The 22,201-nt window shown below is 44.2% G+C and overlaps 1 protein-coding gene and 1 non-coding gene across 9 annotated transcripts in view; both read left to right on the top strand.

Moving 5' to 3' along the window:
• Window positions 1-22,201, top strand: part of SLC38A9 (solute carrier family 38 member 9) — an 80,928-nt gene that overhangs the window by 14,315 nt on the left and 44,412 nt on the right. For 5 of the 8 annotated variants that reach the window (XM_034774190.1, XM_034774187.1, XM_034774189.1 and 2 more), the window contains exons 2-8: window positions 280-431; window positions 15,864-15,996; window positions 16,643-16,764; window positions 16,901-16,964; window positions 17,090-17,183; window positions 17,744-17,914; window positions 18,705-18,764. In XM_034774190.1, coding sequence (XP_034630081.1) covers window positions 328-431; window positions 15,864-15,996; window positions 16,643-16,764; window positions 16,901-16,964; window positions 17,090-17,183; window positions 17,744-17,914; window positions 18,705-18,764 — 748 coding nt within the window. In that variant the 5' untranslated portion in view covers window positions 280-327. The remainder of the gene's footprint in view (window positions 1-279; window positions 432-15,863; window positions 15,997-16,642; window positions 16,765-16,900; window positions 16,965-17,089; window positions 17,184-17,743; window positions 17,915-18,704; window positions 18,765-22,201) is intronic. The other 3 variants (XM_034774193.1, XM_034774194.1, XM_034774191.1) reach the window with 2 other exon arrangements.
• Window positions 5,681-5,844, top strand: LOC117879711. The gene has a single exon (XR_004646366.1). It is a non-coding gene; the product is annotated as a U1 spliceosomal RNA (small nuclear RNA).

The raw sequence follows: 22,201 nt of genomic DNA, 5'->3' as shown, positions 1-22,201 counted from the left end.
TTATGCATGGCTATTCCAGCAACTGGAGAGTACTGGTATTCTGGCTGCATCCCTACACTGGAAGCAGAAGCATTCTGTAGAGACACACTATGTCAGCTATCCACCACCAATCAAGTTCCTTTTATGAAAGGGGAATTACCAGGTAGCTAGTAAAGTTTGCTTTCTGCCTGCCTTGTAACACCTGAACTCTATATGCATGCAGGCTTCTGCCCATGCCAAACTCATAACAGGACCAGGACCTTAATTACTAATTATAATTGTCTTGTTTCACTTGTTTAGGTCAGAATAATTTACAGGATCTAGAAGAAAGAAATACATTCTTCAAATATGGAAGAGGATACCAAACCTCTCCTGATCCCTGTTGGAGGTGATGAAAGTGATTATGGAATCATGAACATTCAGTTTAATCCAGCAGACCTAAAATGCAAGAGGTGAGGGGCAGTCTAACCTTATACAGTGATCATGATAGTAGGGTGATCAGATGTACCGATTTTATAGGGACAGTCCCGATTTTTGGATCTTTCTTATATAGGCTCCTATTACTCCCCACCCCCCTTGTCCAATTTTTCACATTTGCTGTCTGGTCACCCTACATGATAGTGGCTTTTTTGTCTTATCTTTACCTTTAAAATAATTCAGTAAAGGTAGAAGCCAAACCTTTTTGGTCTGGTTATTTTAATAAAAACCTCCTGAGTTAAGTTATAAATATTTATTCTTTTCTATTCTAGGAAAAGACGTGTCTATTGAGTTTGCTGAAAACTTGACAATTCAGGGAGGGTAGTGAGAACTTGTTAGAAAAGATAGATTTGGAAAGCTACCAATATATCTAAAACTGAATAGATGTTGTGAGTACATATTGATTTCCATGTCTATTAAGATTTTTAATCTTATTTGACAAGATAAAACCTCAGACTTAAATGGTGAGAGTATGCAAGAGATTGCATGGTTGTGTGCACACAGGTATATAAATAAATGCTGTGTGCATGTTTGTGTGTGTATATATGAATTCATAGACACATATGAGTTTAAAAAAATGCATGAGTGTGCATGTAAGAAGCGAAACCCACTGTGACATGCTGCTTGGAGGGCCTCCAAAAAATCATTATGCTTCAGAAATAGGCAATCCTGCAGCATTCTTAGGGAAGTGATGGCAGCATGTCAGCTATACTTAGTACGATTATAGGTGGGGCCTGTAACACAGCCCATTATTAAGGCTGCCTGACACTTCCCTTTTTAAGACTTTTCAGTTGTTTACAATTTTGCCAAACAATTCAGACTGAAATTTTCCATGCTGGGTGTCTGATTGCCTCAGGCTGAATTTTTTTGAAAATAAAAATGTTGAAACTTTGAATTGAAGGAGATGTGGGGGGAAGGGAGACAGGTCTGACAAAGAGCTGGAATGCAGAGGGAGAACTGGGACTGGCTGGACAAGTCAACTGGGACTATGCTGTGGGAACAATTGTCATGACTGGAGCTTGGGTGGTCAGGCCCAGTGGTCAGAGCAATAGCAGTCAGAGGTCAGGAACCACATCAAAGGTTGGAGCTGAAGTCAAGAACCAGGAGTTTGCTCTTGGACTCCTGACCCCAACTCTATCTAAGAGGCAGGTCCATAACTATGACTGGCAGGGGAGTCCACATCATTGCACAGACACTTCCTGGAATTCCTCCTGGGCTTAAATAAGGCACCTGGACCAATCAGGGGCCACAAGGGAAGCCTTCCAAGGTGTTTATCTCCACAGGGCTCAAGGGATGATGAATACTGCCCTATCATGGCTGCCAGGTAGTGGCATAGAGGTGTTGGCAATCCTGCAGACCCCAGCTTCTAGTCCCCATAGAACCTAACAAAGACACTGGAGTTTGGACAAGAAGCCTAGGAAGAGACATTGGGACTAGTTTTCTGTGTGGACAAGAAACATGGGTAGAGGGGGTATGTGATGGGAGGTCAGGGGGAGATGAAATGGTGGTGGTGGGGCAAGAGACAGATCAGATAGGAGCTAAGGGCAGGGAGAACTGGAACTGGCTGGTCAAGGAGATTGGGACTGGAAATCATAGAATCACAGAAAATCAGGGTTGGAAGGGACCTCAGGAGGTCATCTAGTCCAACCCCCTGCTCAAAGCAGGACCAATACCCAACTAAATCATCCCAGCCAGGGCTTTGTCAAGCCTGACCTTAAAAACCTTTAAGGAAGAAGATTCCACCACCTCCCTAGGTAATCCATTCCAGTGCTTCACCGCCCTCCTAGTGAAAAAGTTTTTCCTAATATCCAACCTAAACCTCCCCCACTGCAACTTGAGACCATTACTCCTTGTTCTGTCATCTGGTACCACTGAGAACAGTCTAGATCCATCCTCTTGGGAACCCCCCTTCAGGTAGTTGAAAGCAGCTATCAAATCCCCCCTCATGCTTCTGTTCTGCAGAAGAAACAATCCCAGTTCCCTCAGCCTCTCCTCATAAGTCATGTGCTCCAGACCCCTAATCATTTTTGTTGCCCTCCGCTGGACTCTCTCCAATTTTTCCACATCCTTCTTGTGGCGTGGGGCCCAAAACTGGACCCAGTACTCCAGATGAGGCCTTACCAGTGTCGAATAGAGGGGAACTATCACGTCCCTCGATCTCTGGCAGTGCCCCTACTTATACAGCCCAAAATGCCGTTAGCCTTCTTGGCGACAAGGGCACACTGTTGACTCATATCCAGCTTCTTGTCCACTGTAACCCCTAGATCCTTTTCTGCAGAACTGCTTCCTAGCCATTCGGCCCCTAGTCTGTAACAGTGAATGGGATTCTTCCATCTAAGTGCAGGACTCTGCACTTGTCCTTGTTGAATCTCATCAGGTTTCTTTTGGCCCAATCCTCTAATTTGTCTAGGTCCCTCTGTACCCTATCCCTACCCTTCAGCGTATCTACCACTCCTCCCAGTTTAGTGTCATCTGGGAACTTGCTGAGAGTGCAGTCCACACCATCCTCCAGATCATTATGAATTAATTAATGGAGATATCCCATCTCCTAGAACTGGAAGGGACCTTGAAAGGTCATCGAGTCCAGCCGCCTGCCTTCGCTAGCAGGACCAAGTACTGATTTTGCCCCAGATTCCCAAGTGGCCCCCTCAAGGATTGAACTCACAACCCTGGGTTTAGCAGGCCAATGCTCAAACCACTGAGCTATCCCTCCATCTTATTAATGAAGATATTGAACAAAACCGGCCCCAGGACCGACCCTTGGGGCACTCCGCTTGAAACCAGCTGCCAACTAGACATGGAGCCATTGATCACTACCCATTGAGCCCGATGATCTAGCCAGCTTTCTATCCACCTTACAGTCCCATTCATCCAGCCCATACTTCTTTAACTTGCTGGCAAGAATACTGTGGGAAGACAGTATCAAAAGCTTTGCTTAAAGTCAAGGAATAACACATCCACTGCTTTCCCCTCATCCAGTGAGTGGGGTGGGACTTGGACACGGAGCATGGAGGGGTGAGACTAGTACAGTCAAAGAGACTGGGATGAGAAGCCTGGGGCAGGAACTCTATGGGGGGGATGTGTTGGGGGGGGGAGGAGGGGGAGTATGTTATCATATAATTAAAAACTATCATAATCCGTACACACAAGTGGGGCTGAATTAAGGATGCACAGACAGTGTTAATGCTGGCATTTCCTAACTTGAGTGCTTGACTTTGCAACCTTAGTAATATTCTTTTAGCAAAGTTTGTGTTAATTTCCTACATCCTTAAAAATGCAAACTAAAAAAACAAATTGCATTATGTGGCATCATATTCACACTCGCATGGTCAGCAGCAGGATTAGAATCTTTAGATCAATCACACAGACCTCTTCCACTTGGGCTAACAGAGTAACTGATAGCAGTAATAGGTTGTCATCTTCTATATGGACCAGCATTAGTGGGGGATGAAACACTGCCAGTTTTACAGATATTTGCTGACAGCAGAGGGATGGTGAGACTTAAGAATCTTAGCTTCTGTTCCAGACTAGGGAGAGGAACATGCTCTAGTGGTCTCAGACTCTTCTGCTCATTTCCCTCAACCCTTGGCCCCTTTTGCCTATTCCCCTCCCACCTGTCCTTGTCTCAGTCCTATCACTTCTCTACCCTAGGCTTCTTATTCCAGTTTCAGTCTCCTCACTTAGAAATTCCTGGTCTTTATTCCTCAGGTTTCACATCCCAGTCTCTTTGTCCAGCAAGTCCTCATCTCCCACTCCAGACACCAAGTTCCAGTCCCTCCCTCACACCCAGTCTTCACCTGCTCCCAGGCTCCTTGCCCAGCCATTCCTAGTTCCCTTCCAACCCTCCCCAGCTCCTTTCCCCAGTCTCTTTGCCCAGCCAGTCCCAGTTTCTCCCTCCCAACTCATCATCTAAGCCAGTGGTTTTCAAACTGCGGGTCACGACCCAGTACGGGGTCACAGAACGTAAGGCACTAGGTCGTGGCAGTTCTGGTCAGCCCCGCCAACCGGGACGTTAAAAGTCCCGTCGGTGGTGCTGCCCGGCTAAGGTAGGCTAGTCCCTACCTGTTCTGACATCACGCTGTGCCCCGGAAGCGGCCAGCAGCAGGTCTGGCTCGTAGGCAGGGGGGCCATGGGGCTACACACACAGCCCGAACACCAGCTCCACACTCCCATTGGTTGGTTTGGGCAGTGCCTGTGGGAGAGAGCCACGTGTAGCTGCTTGTGCGCCTCCACCTAGGAGCCGGACCTGCTGCTGGTCGCTTCTGGGGCTCAGCGCGGTCCGTGGTGCCAGGACAAGCAGGAAGCCTGCCTCTGCACCCTGGCTGCGCCACTGACTGGGAGCCACTAGAGGTAAATCTGTGCCCCAATCCCCTGCCCCAGCCCTGAGCCCCCCCCAAACTTGGAACCCTTCCTGCACCCCAAGCTCCTCATCCCTGGCCCCAGCCCAGAGCCTGCACCCCAAGCTCCCCCTTCTGAACAGCACCATGCTCCCTCTTGGACATTACTGATTGATCTATTTGGCTCTGCTACTTTGTCTTTTCACCAAGCACCATATCTCTAGGATGCAGTATGCACAAAAGGGCTGTAGATGGCAAGGTCTCCTCCAGAAACCTTCACTTCAGAGAAACAAGATCTGCATAGAAGAGCACCCCAGCATGGGCTAGGGTGACCAGATGTCCGAATTTTAAAGGGAAAACCCCAATATTTGGGGCTTTTTCTTATATAGGTACCTATTACCCCCCATCCCCATTTTTCACACTTTATCTAGTCATCCTACCATGGACACTAGTGCAGGAGCACATCCTTGTGGGCTGATTTCTTGCCTCCCACTTTTGCTGAGACTCCAATGACTGAAAGGCTTCAAGTTTACATGCAAGTGAAGGGCATAGAGCCTCCAAGACATGGGTCTCTGCTTGCCTTCCCTGAGCAGGGCAAGAATGAGATGGAGGATGTCTGCTTGAGGCAGCTTACAAAACAGTGGCACGGGGCTGTGCATGTAGATTAGAGACAACAGAGTACTCTGGGATGAGGAAAGAGGAAGTGCAGGACAAATTCTTGCCATGTACTTAACACTGAAGAATATCTGGGGCCCTTGTGGCCCAGCTACCACAAATTGGGCTACCAGGTAATACAGCTGAATGGAGCTGCAAGTGGCAGGGGAAGGATTTGCCATATGCTAAGAATGGTTGGTGAGAGGATGGAACATGTGCAACAACTGTAGCTTATACTTTCCTGGTGGGGGAGATACTATGGTTAGGAGGGTGGTTAGTTTTTGCTTTGGTTCATCCATTGCACTCCGGATGTGCCGACTCCTGTGATTTTTGTTAATATGGGATACTCAGCTGTGTCATTTGTGGTCATAAGGGCTTGTGTTTATGCTTTTCCTTGGCATTTAGTCATCCACAAAGAGAAACTAAAGCATGAGCTCTGTTAAGCTTTCTTGTTTAGTTTCTGTTGCTCAGGTATCTTAAGGTGCCTGTAGGCTTTTCCTGCTCCTGCCTTCCTGTTTTGTTCCCTTCTCATTGTCTGTGCAGGCCTACTGTTTTCTGATCCATGCTTGGCCTTTCAGGGCAGCGCTGTTTTACCATACAGCTGTGCCTACAGTAATGGCAGGCTTGCTCCCACCTTGGCTTGGCTGGTCATGGGTATGTTAACTGTGTCTGGAAGGTGAGATTCCCAATAGTAGACAAACTCTCACTAGCTCAGCTCAAGCTAGCATGCTAAAAGTAACACAATGGATGTTGTTTCATGGGCTGCAGCTCAGCTAGCAGCCTGATTTTAAGGCCACCCAACTGCTGCTTCAAGCTTAGGTGACTAGCCTGAACCACTGCCCAAGCTGCAACAGCCATCCTGCCCTTTTTAACAAGTCTGTCTACCTGTGCTGTCAATCACACCTCCCAGCTGCAGCATAGACATATCCTGTATGTCACTGTCTTTAGGGCTGCCCACCATCTCCCTACCTAGTCTCAACCCAGTGGTACTGGAAACACTTTTATTGGGGGGGGTGCTGAAAGCAGAAATAATGTATTTGGGTTATTACTACAAGCCAGGGGGTATAGCAGGACCCCCAGCACCCATAGTTGCAGCACTTATGGGGAAGCTGGTTCTCTTGATTATTTGTCCTTACTTGGGTCTAATCTGTAGGCAGCAGCTGCTGCAAAGGAAAGGATTTTGGTTAGATAGCTACAGAAAAGTGCTGGGAACAGACACTGTTTCTCTCAGAACTAGCTGCTTTCACCTTGAAATAGATAGAAAGCCCCCTGTAAGAGCACCATCTGGTGATTTCTGCTTCCATTACAAGCAGCACTTTCTTTCTTGCCTTCCCTGGCAGCAGTGGCCTGTGCTGCTAGAGCAGAAGGAAGGGAAGGGCGAGGCCAGATGCTCTGACCCACCTCAGCTAAAGGCAGTTTTGAGAGAAGTGCAGTCAGTGCCCCTGCTGCCTCTCAATCACCCAGATCTAGCTTTTCAGCTCTGCTGCCTTCTGACTACTAAGCCTGTGTCTGTGAGGTGCAGTTTGCATAAAAGACCCAAAGATGGCACTGTTGTCTTTGGAAAGTCTTTTCCCTCTCCACCACAGATTTAATTCTGCTGAATAGCAGTATAGCCACCAGTATGAGGCATGCATCCCTATAGTCTGCTTTTCCTGAGTCTCCAGTCCTTGGAAAGGGTTTGTGATGGGGAGCTCCACTCACTATTAGCGTGGCATCACCTGCTAGTCACTCTGGCAATTAGCTCTAAAAGTCAATGCCACTTCCCATGGTTGCATGCCATCACCACCTCTCAGGTCTAGCGTTGCCAGCTTTCTACTTGCACAAAACCGAACACACTTGCCCCACCCCAACTCATTCCATCCCCCCTCCCTCTGTTGCTCAGTCTCCCCACCCTCACTTATACACTTATTGTCACTGGGCTGGAAGGGATGAGAGGTTTGGGGTACAGGAGGGTGCACTAGACTGGGACTGAGGGGTTGAGAAGGCAGAAAGGGGCTTCAAACTGGTGTAGGGGGTTAGGGCTCTGGCTGGGGTGCAGGCTCTGTGGAGGGGTTTGGAGTACAGGAGTGTGCTCCAGGCTGGAATTGAGGGGTTCAGCGGGGAGGGGGAGGATCAGGGCTGGGGGTGTATGCTCTAGGCAGCAATTACCTCAGGCCACTCCTAGAAGCAGTGGTATGTCCCCACTCCGGCTCCTATGCAGAGGCACAGCCAGGCAGCTCTAGGTGCTGCCCCTTCAGCTCTCATTGGGCACAGTTTCCAGCCAATGGGAGCTGCCGAGCTAGTGCTTGGGGTGGGGGCAGCATGTAGAGCCCCTAGCTGCCCTTAGGCATGCTGACTGGAGCCACTAGGGTCCCTTTTTGATTGAGCATTCTGGTTAAAAATTGGACACCTAGGAACCACACCTGAGTTAGGTCTGTATGTCTTTTCATCTTAAGGATCACAGTATCCTCTTCATGACTTAGCCTACTAGCCAGGTCACTTACCATTCCCTCACTTCCAGGGTATATCTAAGTTCTTTCTTTACTAGTTGTAGGCAGTCTTCTTATCCATTGCCTTAGGTGCCACTCCTTTGGTGTCTGGTAGGGGAACCACAGGCCCTACTCTTGGGACCCTTGACTCATCAGTTTACTTCTTTCATGGACTATTTCCTGTAACTCCTGATAGCCCTCCTTGCTCTGCGTACAATTGCAGCCTTTCTCAGCAGCCCTTTTCTAGGGCCAGTTTCCTGGCTTTATAGGCTACACCTATTCCTTCCCAGCTGAGCCTGCTTTCAATCTTCCCTGCTCCCTGGCTCCCCCTCCAGGTGCAGCCTATGGAGTTAATTGGCCTGCCTGGCCATCTTAACCTCTTCTAGGTGGGCATGTGGGGTGGATGGACTAACATAAAGTAGGTTACCTGGTTGTATGGTTTTAGGAGCTGTAAATAGGAGAAAAAAGATCTGCCTTATGCGAAGAGTAGGGGGTGAGAGGGAGCAGTGCAGGTGTGCTAACAGAAGGCTTTTTTTAAAACCTGTTCCTGTGGATACCATGATCAGAAATAGGTTTGTGGTGTTTTCTAGTATCCTTTGTTGGTTGGTTCTAGAATATTATTTTCTGATGTTTAAACTAATTACAGGAAGACATAATGTTGTATTTTTAAAGGTTTTAATGTTTAGTATTTTTCTGGTGTATATTATGGGATGTTATTGTTTGTTTCATAATTTATTCTTTTCCTAGTTAATTATTCTGAGTAGCCTTGGATGGATTTTTTTTTTTTTTTTTTAAACTGTAAGGTGACCAATGGGGTTTGTTTGGTTTAAGATGTGTTGTTAAATTGCCCCCAAAATAGTTTTTTATTTAAAGATTTTTTTTTTCTTTGTTTAACAAAAAATATGCTAGAGAGGTAAATGGTTTTGTAACATAATACAAGTCTATTAAAGTAGGCACTGTTGCTTTTTTATTTCTTTAGAATTTCTAATTATTCAGTATGAATGATTTGCTAACTATGTAATTCTTAGGTTGTTGGTATATCTTAATATAGTAATTTTTTACAGACCTTAATTTTGGGATGTCACTATGCAGCTGCAGCAACAGCACCTGTTGAATTAAAGTTAGGGTGGGGTTTTTGCCTTTCAAGCTCTTTGATTATAACATTTTTATGTAAATAAATTTTGTAACTTAAGGAATGTTTTTGGAGTTGTGAGGATGATACTTGAAGGTATTTGTGTTAGAAGTAATTCTCCAATGTAAAAGTGTTTGAAAACCACTGTAGTGGATGCTCCTAATGTTCCTGACCTTCTGCTACAGGGGGAACTAATGGGAGAAAAAGGCAGGGGATTTAAAAAGAATAAAAGGGTGGAAGTTTAAGATGAAAGAAGATGCAGGAGCAGTCAGTATGAAAAATAAACATCTCTAAATTTCCCTAGTGAAAAAGAGTATTAGCATAGGAGGAGGGAGCTAAGGAGTTTCTTTTCCTCAGAAGTGGTTCTCTTTTTTTCCCTTTTTTTAAAGTTTTCTTGTGAATTTAGAGACAGTGAAGGATGCTGGATAGATATCTTTGGAGGCTAAAAATCTTCTAACCACGGAACAAATGTAGCTAAGTGCCTGTGCAAAGAAATAAGACTATGTAATTGAGCAAAAAGGTTCTTCTGTGTTTTCTTTTTGCAGGAAGGGATTCATTATTTCTACAGCTGGGTTAATATCCATAGTATTTAATGATGAAATTATTATAAAGCTCAAATATTGGGGCAATGGGAGGTCTATGGTGAAATTTAAAGAATTATTATTTGTCAGTTTGTACAGCATTTTGTAGAATAAAAGCATGTTAGAATGAAGAATTACAAGTAACCAATATAGGTATACTGATGAAGGCATATATCAGTGCAAGAACACTGATGGATATTATAACTGAACATGATATACTTTCCACAGAAAAATATGCTAAACAAACAACACAATCTCTGCCACAAAGAGTTTATCAGGCCCTGTTCCTTCAGTTGAATCTGTATGGGTAGATTACTGATCCCATGCAGATCTGGTTGCAGGATAGGGGTCTGCAGACACAAACATGTGAAATATGCACAGTTAGGACCCAGAATACCCTATGAACAATGCTGCTGGTGAGTTTCACAGAGCAGATTGATTTCCATGAGTGAACTGGAGAAGAAGGAAGGCTCTTAGTAGCATCTACAGGCCTGAACCAGATTGAATCCCCATTGTGCTAGGTGCTCCACAATCATACAGTGAATAGCAGTGCCGGTCAAAAGACATTTTTCTGCATTTAAACACATTAAATGAAGTCTTTTTTTTTTTTTTCTCTCTTCAGCCCCAAAGCATTTAACACATTAGAGAGCATACTGACAGCTCACCCATTATTCCCTCTTCAGCTTTGTAGCAGCTCTAAAGCTTCATATATGAAAGCAAGTAAAGTGCCTTCAAGTTGAAATGTTAAAAATGTCTTTGAGTTATGGTGAGACAGTATAATTTGAACACAAAATAAATGTTTCTATGACTTGAAATGTTAAATAGTGTCATGGAGGAGCACCAAAATAATACAGTGAAGTGTAAAAAGTCTTGTTTTAAAGGCCTCATTCTGAATATTATTCAACAGATGTACAGCATTGGCTATTCAGTGGTGGTAAGTGTTTCAGATCCAAACAAGGGTAACTCTACAACGTGAAATATTATGTTCTCCTTGTCCAGAGTGGCCCTAAACATACCCCTTTTCAATTCTTGTTTTAAAATGTGCATTCCATTTTATAGGACTTCTAAAATATTACTCATCACGATTTTCAGAAAAGCAGAATATGCCAGTTTTTCAAGATAATGAAAATTCTGGCAGATTTCTGCACACAACTAGGCTAGCCAAATTTATGCCATATTCTGCCCTTTTCTGTGGGTGCAGTTTCTATAGCCACAGTTTTGCACATAAATAAATAAAAATCCATGTTTAATCTACATTTACATTCATATGTGGGATTTCCCTTACTCTTTTTGCATGTATATCTTTCTGGCAGTTCCATCCAGAAAGATTTCAGAGGGTTTCTTTTCCTGGACCTAATGCAGACCATGCTAGTATCTGAGATTATCATTCTAAAAGAAAGAGATGTATTTCTGAAATGGCAAGGTAAAACCCTGAGATATAGTAGGTCTTAGAAATTTAGTCCTTCATTCATATTTTTATTAATAAGTGCCTTAGTTGTCCTGTGAGCCTTATGAATGTTAGTCACAAAATGCATGTAGCTCAACAACTGAATTCTCCTGACCAGTGGTATTGAAGCCTTTTTTTTTTTTTTTTTTTTTTTAAATACAAGAAATTTCTCAGCCCTTAGCTTTCATTTTATTTATTTCCAAATATCATATCTTGGACAATACAAACATGTCTGATTAGTATCAAGGGTTCCTTGCATTAACCATGGACCATGTACACAATATGACTAAGGAAGCTGGGGAGGAAGCAGTTCGGTTCCCCGGCAGTAGCTCCACGTTTACTGTGCTCTCGTGCATTGGAGAGAATGGCTAGTGGGTAAATGTAATAGCAAATCCCATGGCCTCGTCCCATTGCATCTCCCAAGTGAGCTGTGGCCTTGGTGTCCCATGCACAGAACAGTTCTGTAGTGTGCAGGAGATGTAAATCTGTAGTGTGGGGTTCCAGCATCCTGTCTGTACCTACCATTCAGTGGTAAACACACTGGTTCCCCTGTGGTGGAATTTCTGCCCCAAGTGAATATTGTCAGTTGGATTAATATTTAAATGTAGAGTATAATAGTACTGTTGTCCTGGAAAAAAAGCAGATCCGTTGAACTCTTCTGGCCCTCCATTTACTCTTTCAGTGCTTGGGTATCACCCGCACTATTGTTTCTCTGAATTAACACTCATAGTCATGCCAATTTTTCCCCCATTATGCCTCTTTTTATTCCTATTGTCTTTTGAGTGACCTAGGGTTACTATACGTCCAGATTTTCCCGGACATGTCCGGCTTTTTGGGCTCCAAATCCCCGTCCGGGGGAAAGCCCAAAAAGCTGGACATGTCCGGGAAAATCGGGGGGGCCGGGCCGGGGGCTTGGGGGCCGGGCCGGCGGAGCGGGGCCGGCTCGGTGGCTCTGGCGGGGCCGGGCTGGGGACCGGCAGTGCAGTGTCGGGGGCCTGGGGGCCGGGCTGGGGGCTTGGGAGCCGGGACGGCGGAGCGGGGCCGGGCCGGGGGCTCGGGGGCTCCGGCCGGGGGCTCGGGGGCCGGGGGCCGGGCTGGGGACTGGCGGTGCGGTGCCGGGGGCTCGGGGGCCGGGCCGGCAGAGCGTGGCCGGGCCGGCGGTGCAGTGCTCGGCCGGGGGCTCGGGGGCTCCAGCCGGGCCGGGGACTCGGGGGACGGGCTGAGGACCGGCGGTGCGGTGCTGAGGGCCTGGGGGCCGGGCCGGGGACCGCAGTGCTGGGCGGGCCGGGGGTGGTCGGCCGGGGGCCGGGCCCGGGGCCAGCCTGGGCCGCACCTCCTCCCCCCACACTCCCCCTTACCTGCTTCAGGCTTCCCGCGACTCAAATGTTCGCGGGAAGCAGGGGAGGGGGAGGAGTTGGGGCGGGGGCCCGTGAAGTGTCCTCCTTTGGGAGGCACAAAATATGGTAACCCTAAGTGACCCCATGTGAGTTCCTTCCTGAGAGTGAAGGTTTCTCAGTGATCTGATAGAGCTGTTGAGCTTTATGTTGGTGGAGTTCCCTAATTAGTGAAGCTGCCCAGGCGTGGCTCCGCTAACTAGGTGCCTGGACCCTGGAGAAGATGCACATGTAAGATGAGTTGGTGGCCAGTGGGGTGAATGGGGGTAGGTGGGAGGGGGCAGTGAGGTGAGAAGAGGGGGTGGAGGGAATTTGGGACATGCAGGGGTATGGCAGCCAGCAAAAGAGGCTACTTTCCCCAGCTCCAGGGCTGTGGCTGCTAGGGAGAGACAGCCCTCCTTCCCAGCCTCAGCTCTGTGGTGGAGGAGAGAGGGAAAGACACCCCCCCCCCCCTCTTCCCAGCCCAGTTCAGTGGCTGCCGCAGTGGGAGAGACCCTCTCTCCCTTCCCAGCCCCAGCTTGGGGGCTGCCGCGGTGGAGGAGAGGGCACATCCATTGCATTAGAAACGTAAGGCTACTGATATTAAAATGAGTTGTTTGATTTTATTTGTAGAACAAAAAAAGTCTATTATTGGTGGGGTTTTCTATTTTATTTATTTTAAATATATCACTTTTATCCAAAGTGCTTTACAATAGTCAGCTAACTGTACAAAAAACAGTTGGAAAGATCATTAAGTGGTCCACCGAGACCCTCAGCAATTTTCAGGTGGTCCTTGGGGGGCAAAAAAAAGTTTAAGAACTGGTCTACTGTATTGACCCAAGCTGCTCTGTCTCAGAACCTGATCTCCTTCAACAGCTTAGTGCCACATAGCTAAGGGGAGAACTTTCATGGCAGCTGGTCCAAGATTATTGAGCACCATTCCAGAAGAGGCAAAAACTGCCCCAGATCTCTCCACATGGAAGTGGAGTGTAAGCCTCACTTCTTTAGTGTAGCTTTCCCACAGGAACAACAGAGGAGATGTGCCAACAATATTAATTCCAGGTGGGCCAGAAGAAGCTAGACCTCATTGGATCTTTATACTGTGCATTCAGCCTGAGTAAGGTATAAATAGATGTACACCTCTCATGCTACCATGTCTCATATGTGGAAACAGCATGTGTCAAAAACCCAAATGAGAAAGAGAAACAAATTATTCATACAGGTCATTTTAAAAAAAGACTGTGGGTTTCATCCCTTTATTACGAGTAACTTTAACCTTAGCTTCACAAATCTTGCTTTTGTTGTTGAAAGTTATTTACATTATACATTTGGTCTCCCCACACTTCTAGAGTTTCATGACTTCTCAACTAAAATGAGTGTGCCTTGAAATGAGATCTGTGTGTAGATATGTCCTTTCTGTACCGATGTTGGACTAGTTAACCCTTCATTTTCCACGCTTAGCTAAATTCAGCAACAGTTTTACTTCATGATTGTGTTCAATCTAATATATTTAGTTAGGATTTATTTGTTCTTAATTCATACAGGTACACCTTCATGTCCCAAGTATAGATAAAAATAAAACCAGTATTTTCCCCCTTCATATTTTTACAGTCAAAAAATAATCTTGATTGGGTGTACTTAAAAATGAAAAAAAAATTAAGAAGTGATGAGATGAGGGAAAGGATCTAATAAATTAAACCATTTTTTCAAGAGGGAGAGAAAATGAACAAAAATAACAAAGTATAGACTATGAGTTCATCTAGAAATAATGTATTACTTCCAGATGGACAAACTATTTGTGACTTGTACAAAGTACCATGCTTTTCCTATCTGCTTACGTCAGCTCAGAGAAAAACATGCATTTCTGTCTTCTGTCTTGTGCTGTTAAGAATGGGGAGTATTACAGAAATGATTCTCTCAGCATTCAGGGCTTGGGCAGCAAGTTCCATCTCTCTCGGGTGTCTCCTAGCAGCCAGTCACAGAGATGCATTACAGTTCCAGATCAGGCTTTATTAACCTCCTGATGCAAGTTTGTGCTGTGATATAGATGCTTAATTTTGTAGCTGGGAGAAGAATGGGAACTTGGTCAGGGAAAATGGTGTCCCAGAATGAAGGCGGAGTTGAAAACCATGCAACCCTTTAGAGATCATCCTGTTATTGGGAGCTGCTGTAAAGGGAACTAGCCACCATCTTTTTTTTGTGTGTCTCTTGGCTCAGACTCCACACATTCAAATAGACCTGGTTCTTATTGCAGGAAAAATAAAACTTTCTTCCTGACTCAGTTTTTACTATTGCTGTTATCTGTAATAGCCGTTTTGGTTGTTTATCTGTAATTTGCTGGATTTTTTTATTTTTATAACTTGTTTTTGGTTGGGGTGTGTGTGTGTGTATGTATATATATATATATAAAGTAGATGAACAAATCTGAATATTGTTGTTGTGTTTGTAAATCTTAGTGAGTTTAGCCAAAAAAAGCACAGGTGAAGGGAAGCAATACCAGTTTAGTAAGGTTTGCAAGCAAGTAATACAACTTTTATTTCTAAACCCTCATGTGGCTTTGGCTAATGTCTTACTAAGCCAATGGAGTCCTGTACCTATATAGAAATAAAGAGTTCTTGACAAAGCATTCAGACTCTGTCTATATATTGCTATGATTCAGAAGTAGAAATTATAATTTTTCTTTACCATAATTGGGGTAAGATTCTGTCTATCTCTGGTAAATCTAGCCCTGTATTAAGGGCAGTGAAGAAGCAGTCCAGAGAAGGAACTGAGCCCACTGCCCACCCCTCTCCACCCATTCCCTATGTGCCTGTGTTTGAGGAACTACTGGGTATGGAACCTCTACATTCAATGCTGGAAGGAGTGGTGGAGATATTATTGTGTTTGCTGCCGCATGACTGCTTAGGGATGGGCCATAATCTGTCCCTTGGGATTTTTTTGTTCCTGAGAATCGTGTTCCTAGTGATTAATCAAATGCCATTCAAAGGGAAACAGTGAGATAAATGAGGACTAAAAATCAACTTTTTAAAAATATACTGCGGCAAATTCTGGTATAAAGCTAGAACAAGTATTAACTTAATTGAGCTTTGGATTTATGCTAGTGTAACCCAATGCAATTTGGTCCATTATTTTAAACTAGATACTGGTCACCATTCTGCTCTCAGTTATGCGGGTGCAACCTAGCACGTCCAAATTTGGTCCAATTCCCTTTTAATATGGATTATATAAGGAGATAAATATTGCATTTGTAGTATGCGCCTTCCCTTCTTTCAGTTAGAAAGCAGTGCATTAAGCAATTGCAATATGGATGGTAATCTATTCCTGAGTGATACAAAATCATTTTCTGAATATCTAATTTATTTCTCTTCTGTTAACAGTTTCATTAAAGGTTGTTTGTTGTGCCTTTTCCCTTTAGGCCATTCCACGTAGAGCCTTCAAATATTGTCAGTGTGAATGATGACACACAAAGAGTTACAGATGAAGCCTCAGCAATGAATAAGCGGATTCATTACTATAGCAAGCTCACTTCTCCTTCAGATAGGGCACTGGTAAGGAAAAGACGGGTTAAAGATGCCATTAATTAATGGACATGACATGCAAGGTGTAGTGGGTATTGTAAGTGCCTGACTTCTGCAATTTACAACTGAAAAACAAAACGGAAAAACCTCAGTTAAAACAAACCTTGAGGATTGCTTCTAAATGAGGCCTTCCTGGCTGAGCATGCTTGAGTTTACATAGAACCACAAGTCACAACTGCCTTCTTAGGTGGTGAAAACTATGACTAAGATATGCAAACAATCCTGAGTCTTACAATATTGGCCCAGTCTTAATACTTTGTCACCAGAACGTTCATAAATACATATTTAAGCTGTCAACATGGAATTCTATGTACCTAAATTTAGGTATCCAACCCTGATAACTTAGGGCATTTTCTGTGTGTAGCCGGTCACTGAGAAAATACTTTCATAAAGTAGTTGATGGATTGTGATGTGGATGAGAGCAAATGATGATTCTTCTACAGAAGAATAATTCTGCCATCAATTTTTCTTCAAAAATAGAACAGATCTGTACTTGAAAATGTACTTTTCATTAAAAGTTTCATGTTTTTCTTATAGTCAGTAGTCAACTTAGTATAAGTGGAACATCAGAGATTCTTTGTTGTTACTAATACATCTTGTTTTATCCCTCTATTAGATTGCTCCTGATCATGTACTTCCAGCTCCAGAAGAAATTTATGTGTATAGTCCATTAGGAACTGCTTTCAAAATCGATGGTTGCACTGATGGTTATGGCAAAAACTCCAGCATAGTGACAATGTATGTTAAATACTTTCATGTATGGTAGCCCAAAATTGCATTATATTGGAAGTTGTCTATTGAAATTTAATAACTTTTATGTTTCTAAAAAGGTGGCATGAAATAACAATGCTCCTTAATGCTCTGTGTTCTTCAGATTTATGATCTGGAATACAATGATGGGCACATCTATACTAAGTATGCCATGGGGAATAAAACAGGTAAGATCAATGTGTACTAGAAAAAATATTTGCATGGAAAACATTTACAGTGTTCTTTTGTTCTATTTGCATCAACATTTATTGTTAATGCGCAAAAATATAAATGTATTTCTCCTCTTAAACAGGCAGGATTTACCACTGGAATCTGTTTGATCTTGCTAATGGGCAGCTTGACACTTTATTGCTGTTACAGAGTTGTGAAATCACGGACAATGATACGTAAGAATCTGTTACATTACACAGTGTTCTTATGTAAAGTGTGAAATCTTGAGATCCTGAATGATGATGATTTTGTTTTTATTACTGTTTGTGTTTCTGCCAGTGGTTTTTTGTCTGAATATTTTTTTGATTTACTGTTGGTTAGATATGGGACTCATCCAAATGAGGAGTTTTTGTTTGTCCCTGAATTTTGGGGAAGTTTGGGTTCTGGATTGAGACTTTGTGGCTTGGGGTCCATCTCTACCTGTCATATTACCTCTTTAATTTATAGGGACCTGTTTCTTTTTAAGCAAATTTAACCACATCTGAACTCCTTCAGTCAAACTCCACCAACCATCTGATGTAATAGAAATCAAGTTATGGAACAGAATGTTGTCCCCTGACAAGTGTTGTACTTTAAGTTGGTGGCATTTATCTAGCAGTAGGAGACTTTTTTTTACTTTGAATCAGAGTTCTATGTAAACAGCACAATCTCTCTTAATCAGAGTATTCTCATGTTTAATCACCTTTTTTTTACTTTTTTTTTTTTTTTTTTTTTTTGTATTTTTGTCTTTATTCAGCTTTAATAGATACCTCAAACTGGGAATTCCCAGATGTTTGCAAGTACTATTTTGGATCCTTTGGTCAATGGTCCAGTCTTTTATTTTCAATGGTGTCTCTTGTTGGAGCCATGGTTATTTACTGGGTACTTATGTCCAACTTCTTGTTCAACACAGGAAAATTTATATACAGTAAGTATCCGTGCTTAAGTCTTTTCAGTTTAGTTTAAATCAAAATTCTAGGTACTGAAATGCAGGGACAAATTGTTAAAATCAGCTTTTTTTGTAGCACCAGAGAAATTCAATTTTGGGCACCATAATTATAACCTCTCTAAAAGTTCTATAATTCTCCAGGTGCATGCCTTTCTTTGGGTGACTTCCAGTTAGACTTTCTTTAAAGAGCATCACAAAGCAAGGATGACTTTTGTTGCATCTTCTACTTGTGGGGTGTGTGTGTGTGTGTGTGTGTGTGTGTTACATAAATAAAAAAATTAGTTTTCCATGTTGATGGACCTGTGGGGGGGGGGTGTGTGTGTATTGATATACATACACACAACAGATTTGGCCCTACAGACTTCTTTAATTCAGTGAATGAGAGTTTTTTTTTCCAGAGGTGAAGCAAGGCATCTTATACAAAGAAGACAATGCTATGATGTTTATCGTGGGTTATAATGTCCTGAATCACAGGAAACTCTCTCATAGCTATGGGAGAAGTTCAATGGGTACATGGGAACTGACACCAGTAAATGACCCATGTCATCTAAAAGCTACTTTGTCTATCTCCACAATACTAAATCAAGCTGCAAGTGAAATAATCGGGCGTCTTTAGATGGGATTGAGACTATTCATTTCGGAGTTAGTGAGAAACTGCAAAACTCTATTCTACCTCTCTCATTTCAGTTCCATAAATTTACAGAGAGAAGGAACAGGATAACAGCAGGAGTAGAGCAAACCATAGTAAGATTGTTTTTCTTATTTTCAGATTATGTTCATGACATTAACGTAACAGATCTTGTTCCTGGTACTAATGGGAGTACTAGAGGTAAGAAAAGCACAATAGTACTATGTTCCACAATAAAATAACTCTTAAGGGATATTATATGCAGTGTTGTTGTTGTAACCATGTCAGTCCAAAAATATTACAGAGACCAGGTGGGTGAGGTATAGTAGAACCTCAGAATTACGAACACCTCAAGAATGGCGGTTGTTCGTAACTCTGAACAGAATGTTATGGTTGTTCTTTCAAAAGTTTACAACTGAACATTGACTTAATACAGTACAGCTTTGAAACTTTATTATGGAGAAGAAAAATGCTTTTTTATATATATATATATATATATATATATATATATATATTATATAAATTTTAGTAGTTTACATTTAACAGTACTGCATGTATTTATTTAATATTTCTGCTGCTGCCTGATTATGTACTTAAGCTTCCAAATGAGATGTGTGGTTGACTGGTCAGTTCATAACTCTGGTGCTCGTAACTCTGAGGTTCTAGTTTCTTGAAGTGGTTCTTAACAGTGGTTCTTAATCTGTGGCCTGTGGGCCACTTGTGGCTTAATCAGCACACAGCTGCGGCCTATGTGACATCCTCAGGGCCATACAGGTAGTATTGGATGTGGCCCACAATGGTAACTAGGCTGAGAACCACTGTTCTACTGTGATATCTTTTATTGGACCAACTTCTGTTGGTCAGAGAGACAAGCTTTTGAGCTTACATAAAGCTCTTCTTTAGACCTGCAAGGTGAAAATTCAGACCCGAAGAAGGACTCTCTGTAAGCTTGAGGGCGTATCTCTCTCACTAGTTAAGGAGGGAAATCCTGGAGCCTGGAGTTACCTGTAAGGACAGGAGAGGCTGAGGGAACGCTCCGCCCAGCTCTGCGAGCCTTTCATCATAAAACCCAAACTTATCTTGAATTTGAATGGGTTTTTGTACTCTGCAAATACTTTACACAGCCCTACGCTGGAAAAACCACACTAACTCTGGGTATGTCTAAACAGGCAGAGTTACAGCACCAGCAGTTACAGCGCCGCTCAGAGCGCTGAAGAGAAACCACTGTTGTGTGTTCACACTGTCAGCTGCCTGCACAATAGCATGTTCACACTTGCATCAGTATTCGCAGCAGTGCACTCTGGACAGCTATTCCACAGAGCATCTCTTCCTCTTCTGCTGCCAAGAGTTGTGGGAAGGCGGAGGGGGTCACCGGGGATCCTAGGTCCTGTCCCAATGCCCCATGATGCATTGCTTTGCATCCCAGCAATCCCTGTGCTTCAGTCCTCATTTGTCGCCGTCTTTCAATGGCTTTGTGTACTGCACCCTCTGCCTCTTTGGTCTTCAGGAATGGATTCCGCACAGTTGACCAATATGCTGCTTTCTCTGACCAACATGTCACAAGTGGCAGTGGAGTTATTCCCTAAACTGCAAAGGCACAAGGAGTGCAACATTGATCTCGCCACATGTAATAGCTACGACAAAAGATTGCTTGTGTCATTCACGGAGGTGCAGACCACAGTGGCTCCTGTGGTCCTATTGGGCTTGGGAAATAAGCACTGAGTGGTGGTATCACATAATCATGCACGTCTGGGATGACAAGCAGAGGCTGCAGAACTTTTGGATGAGGAAAACTACTATGTGATGAGCTTGCCCCAGCCTTGCAGTGCAAGGACATGAGAATGAGAGCTGCCCTGTTGGAGAAGTGTGTGGCAATTGCACTGTGGAAGCTGGCAACTCCAGACTGCTACCAACCGGTTGCTAACCAGTTTGGAGTGGGGAAAATCTACCGTTGGACTTGTGTTGACGGGAGTGTGCAGGGCTGATAACCACATCCTGCTCCGAAATACCATGACTCTGGGCAATGTGCATGATATTGTGGATGGCTTTGCCCAAATGGGCTTCCCTAACTGCAGAGGGGCGATAGATGGCACACATATTCCAGTTGTGGCACCCGACCACCTAGCCACCATGTACATTAATCGGAAGGTGTATTTCTCAATGGTTCTCCAGGCGCTTGTGGATCACTGTGGGCATTTCACGGACATTAACATAGGCTGGCCCGGAAAGGTGCATGATGCAGCTTCCTGAACAGGCCAAAAGAGGTGTGCAAGCAGGGACTTTCTTCCCAGACCAGAAGATTACCATAGGGGAAGTTGAAATTTTCATTGGGATTCTGAGAGACCCTGCCTACCCCTTAATGCTGTGGCTTATGAAGCCATACACATGGCACCTTGACAGCAGTAAGGAGTGGTTCAACAACAGGCTGAGCAAGTGCAGAACGGCTGTCGAGTGTGCTTTTGGCCATTTAAAGGCCCAGTGGTGCTGCCTATATGGGAGGCTGGACCTGGCTGATGACAATATTCCTATGCTTATAGCCGTGTGCTGTACGCTCCATAATATTTAAAGGGAAGGGTGAAAGCTTCAGCCGGGGTGGACCGCTGTGGCTCAGCACCTGGAGGCTGAATTTGAACAGCCAGTGACCAGGGTTATTAGAGGGGCACAGTGTGGGGCCATAAGGATCAGGGATGCCTTGAGGCAGCAATTTGAAGCTGAAAGCCACTAATATTTGTTGCTATGCTCAGGAGTGCAGTGCTTGTAATGCTAGGAGGTGATTGTGATTGGTGCAGATGATGCACTATCAAGGTGTAAGAAAATTGCCTGCTGCTTTGCAGGCTCTGTTTGCTTTCAATTAATGGAATAAAGAGAGCTTTCAAACCAAACAATTATTTTATTAAAAAACACAACCGGAGGGGGGAGAGAGACAAACAAAAAAACACATCAGCACTGTGGGGGATGGGAGAAGGGAGGGTCCCAGGAGGAGGTGGGGTCCCGGGTTGGTTAAAGATTTGTGTATGTCCAGGTATCCTATGCAGCCTTGTCCTTTGGAGTACAGTGCAGTGGGTACTGTACTTCAGCAGGGCTAAACTGCAGAGGAACAGGTGTTGAGTGCAGTGGGTACTGGGAGTACGGGGTAGGAGTGGAATGCAGCAGGTACAGACTGTAGCCAGGAGGTTGATCAGAGTGTGTGGGCAGTGGGGGGGGGGGGGGGGCGCCTGGGAAAGTTTTGTGACAGTGGCTGCAGGGGAGGGTGGGCGCAGAGCTGCCCAGTTTGCAGTGTCAGTAGCGCCTGGAGCGTGTCCACTTGGCGCTCCATAGCATTTAAGAGCCACTCCGTGGCTTGGTTCTGACGCTTCGCATTCTCTTCTCACTGTCCCATTACTCCTTCAATTCTTGCGGTGGTGTTGGTTTGTTTTTTTTTTTTTTTTTTTTGGCCGCAGAGTGCATCATGACCTCATGCAGAAAGTCTCTTTAGTTCTTAGTGGCCACTTTCTAATTCTGTTCAGCTGGTGATAACAAAGAGGGAGGCTGGGCTCCCAAGGTCATATCTGTAAAGCCAAAATGCAACATTTTACAGAAGCAGTATTGTTTGCAACACAGAGACAACTGATTTAAAACACAGCCACTATTCACATACC

The sequence above is a fragment of the Trachemys scripta genome, chromosome 6 (assembly GCF_013100865.1).
Source record: "Trachemys scripta elegans isolate TJP31775 chromosome 6, CAS_Tse_1.0, whole genome shotgun sequence".
In the NCBI taxonomy this organism is placed as follows: Eukaryota; Metazoa; Chordata; order Testudines; family Emydidae; genus Trachemys; species Trachemys scripta.
Note: the sequence above shows the minus strand (reverse complement) of the source record. Positions and strands in the feature narration are given on the sequence as shown.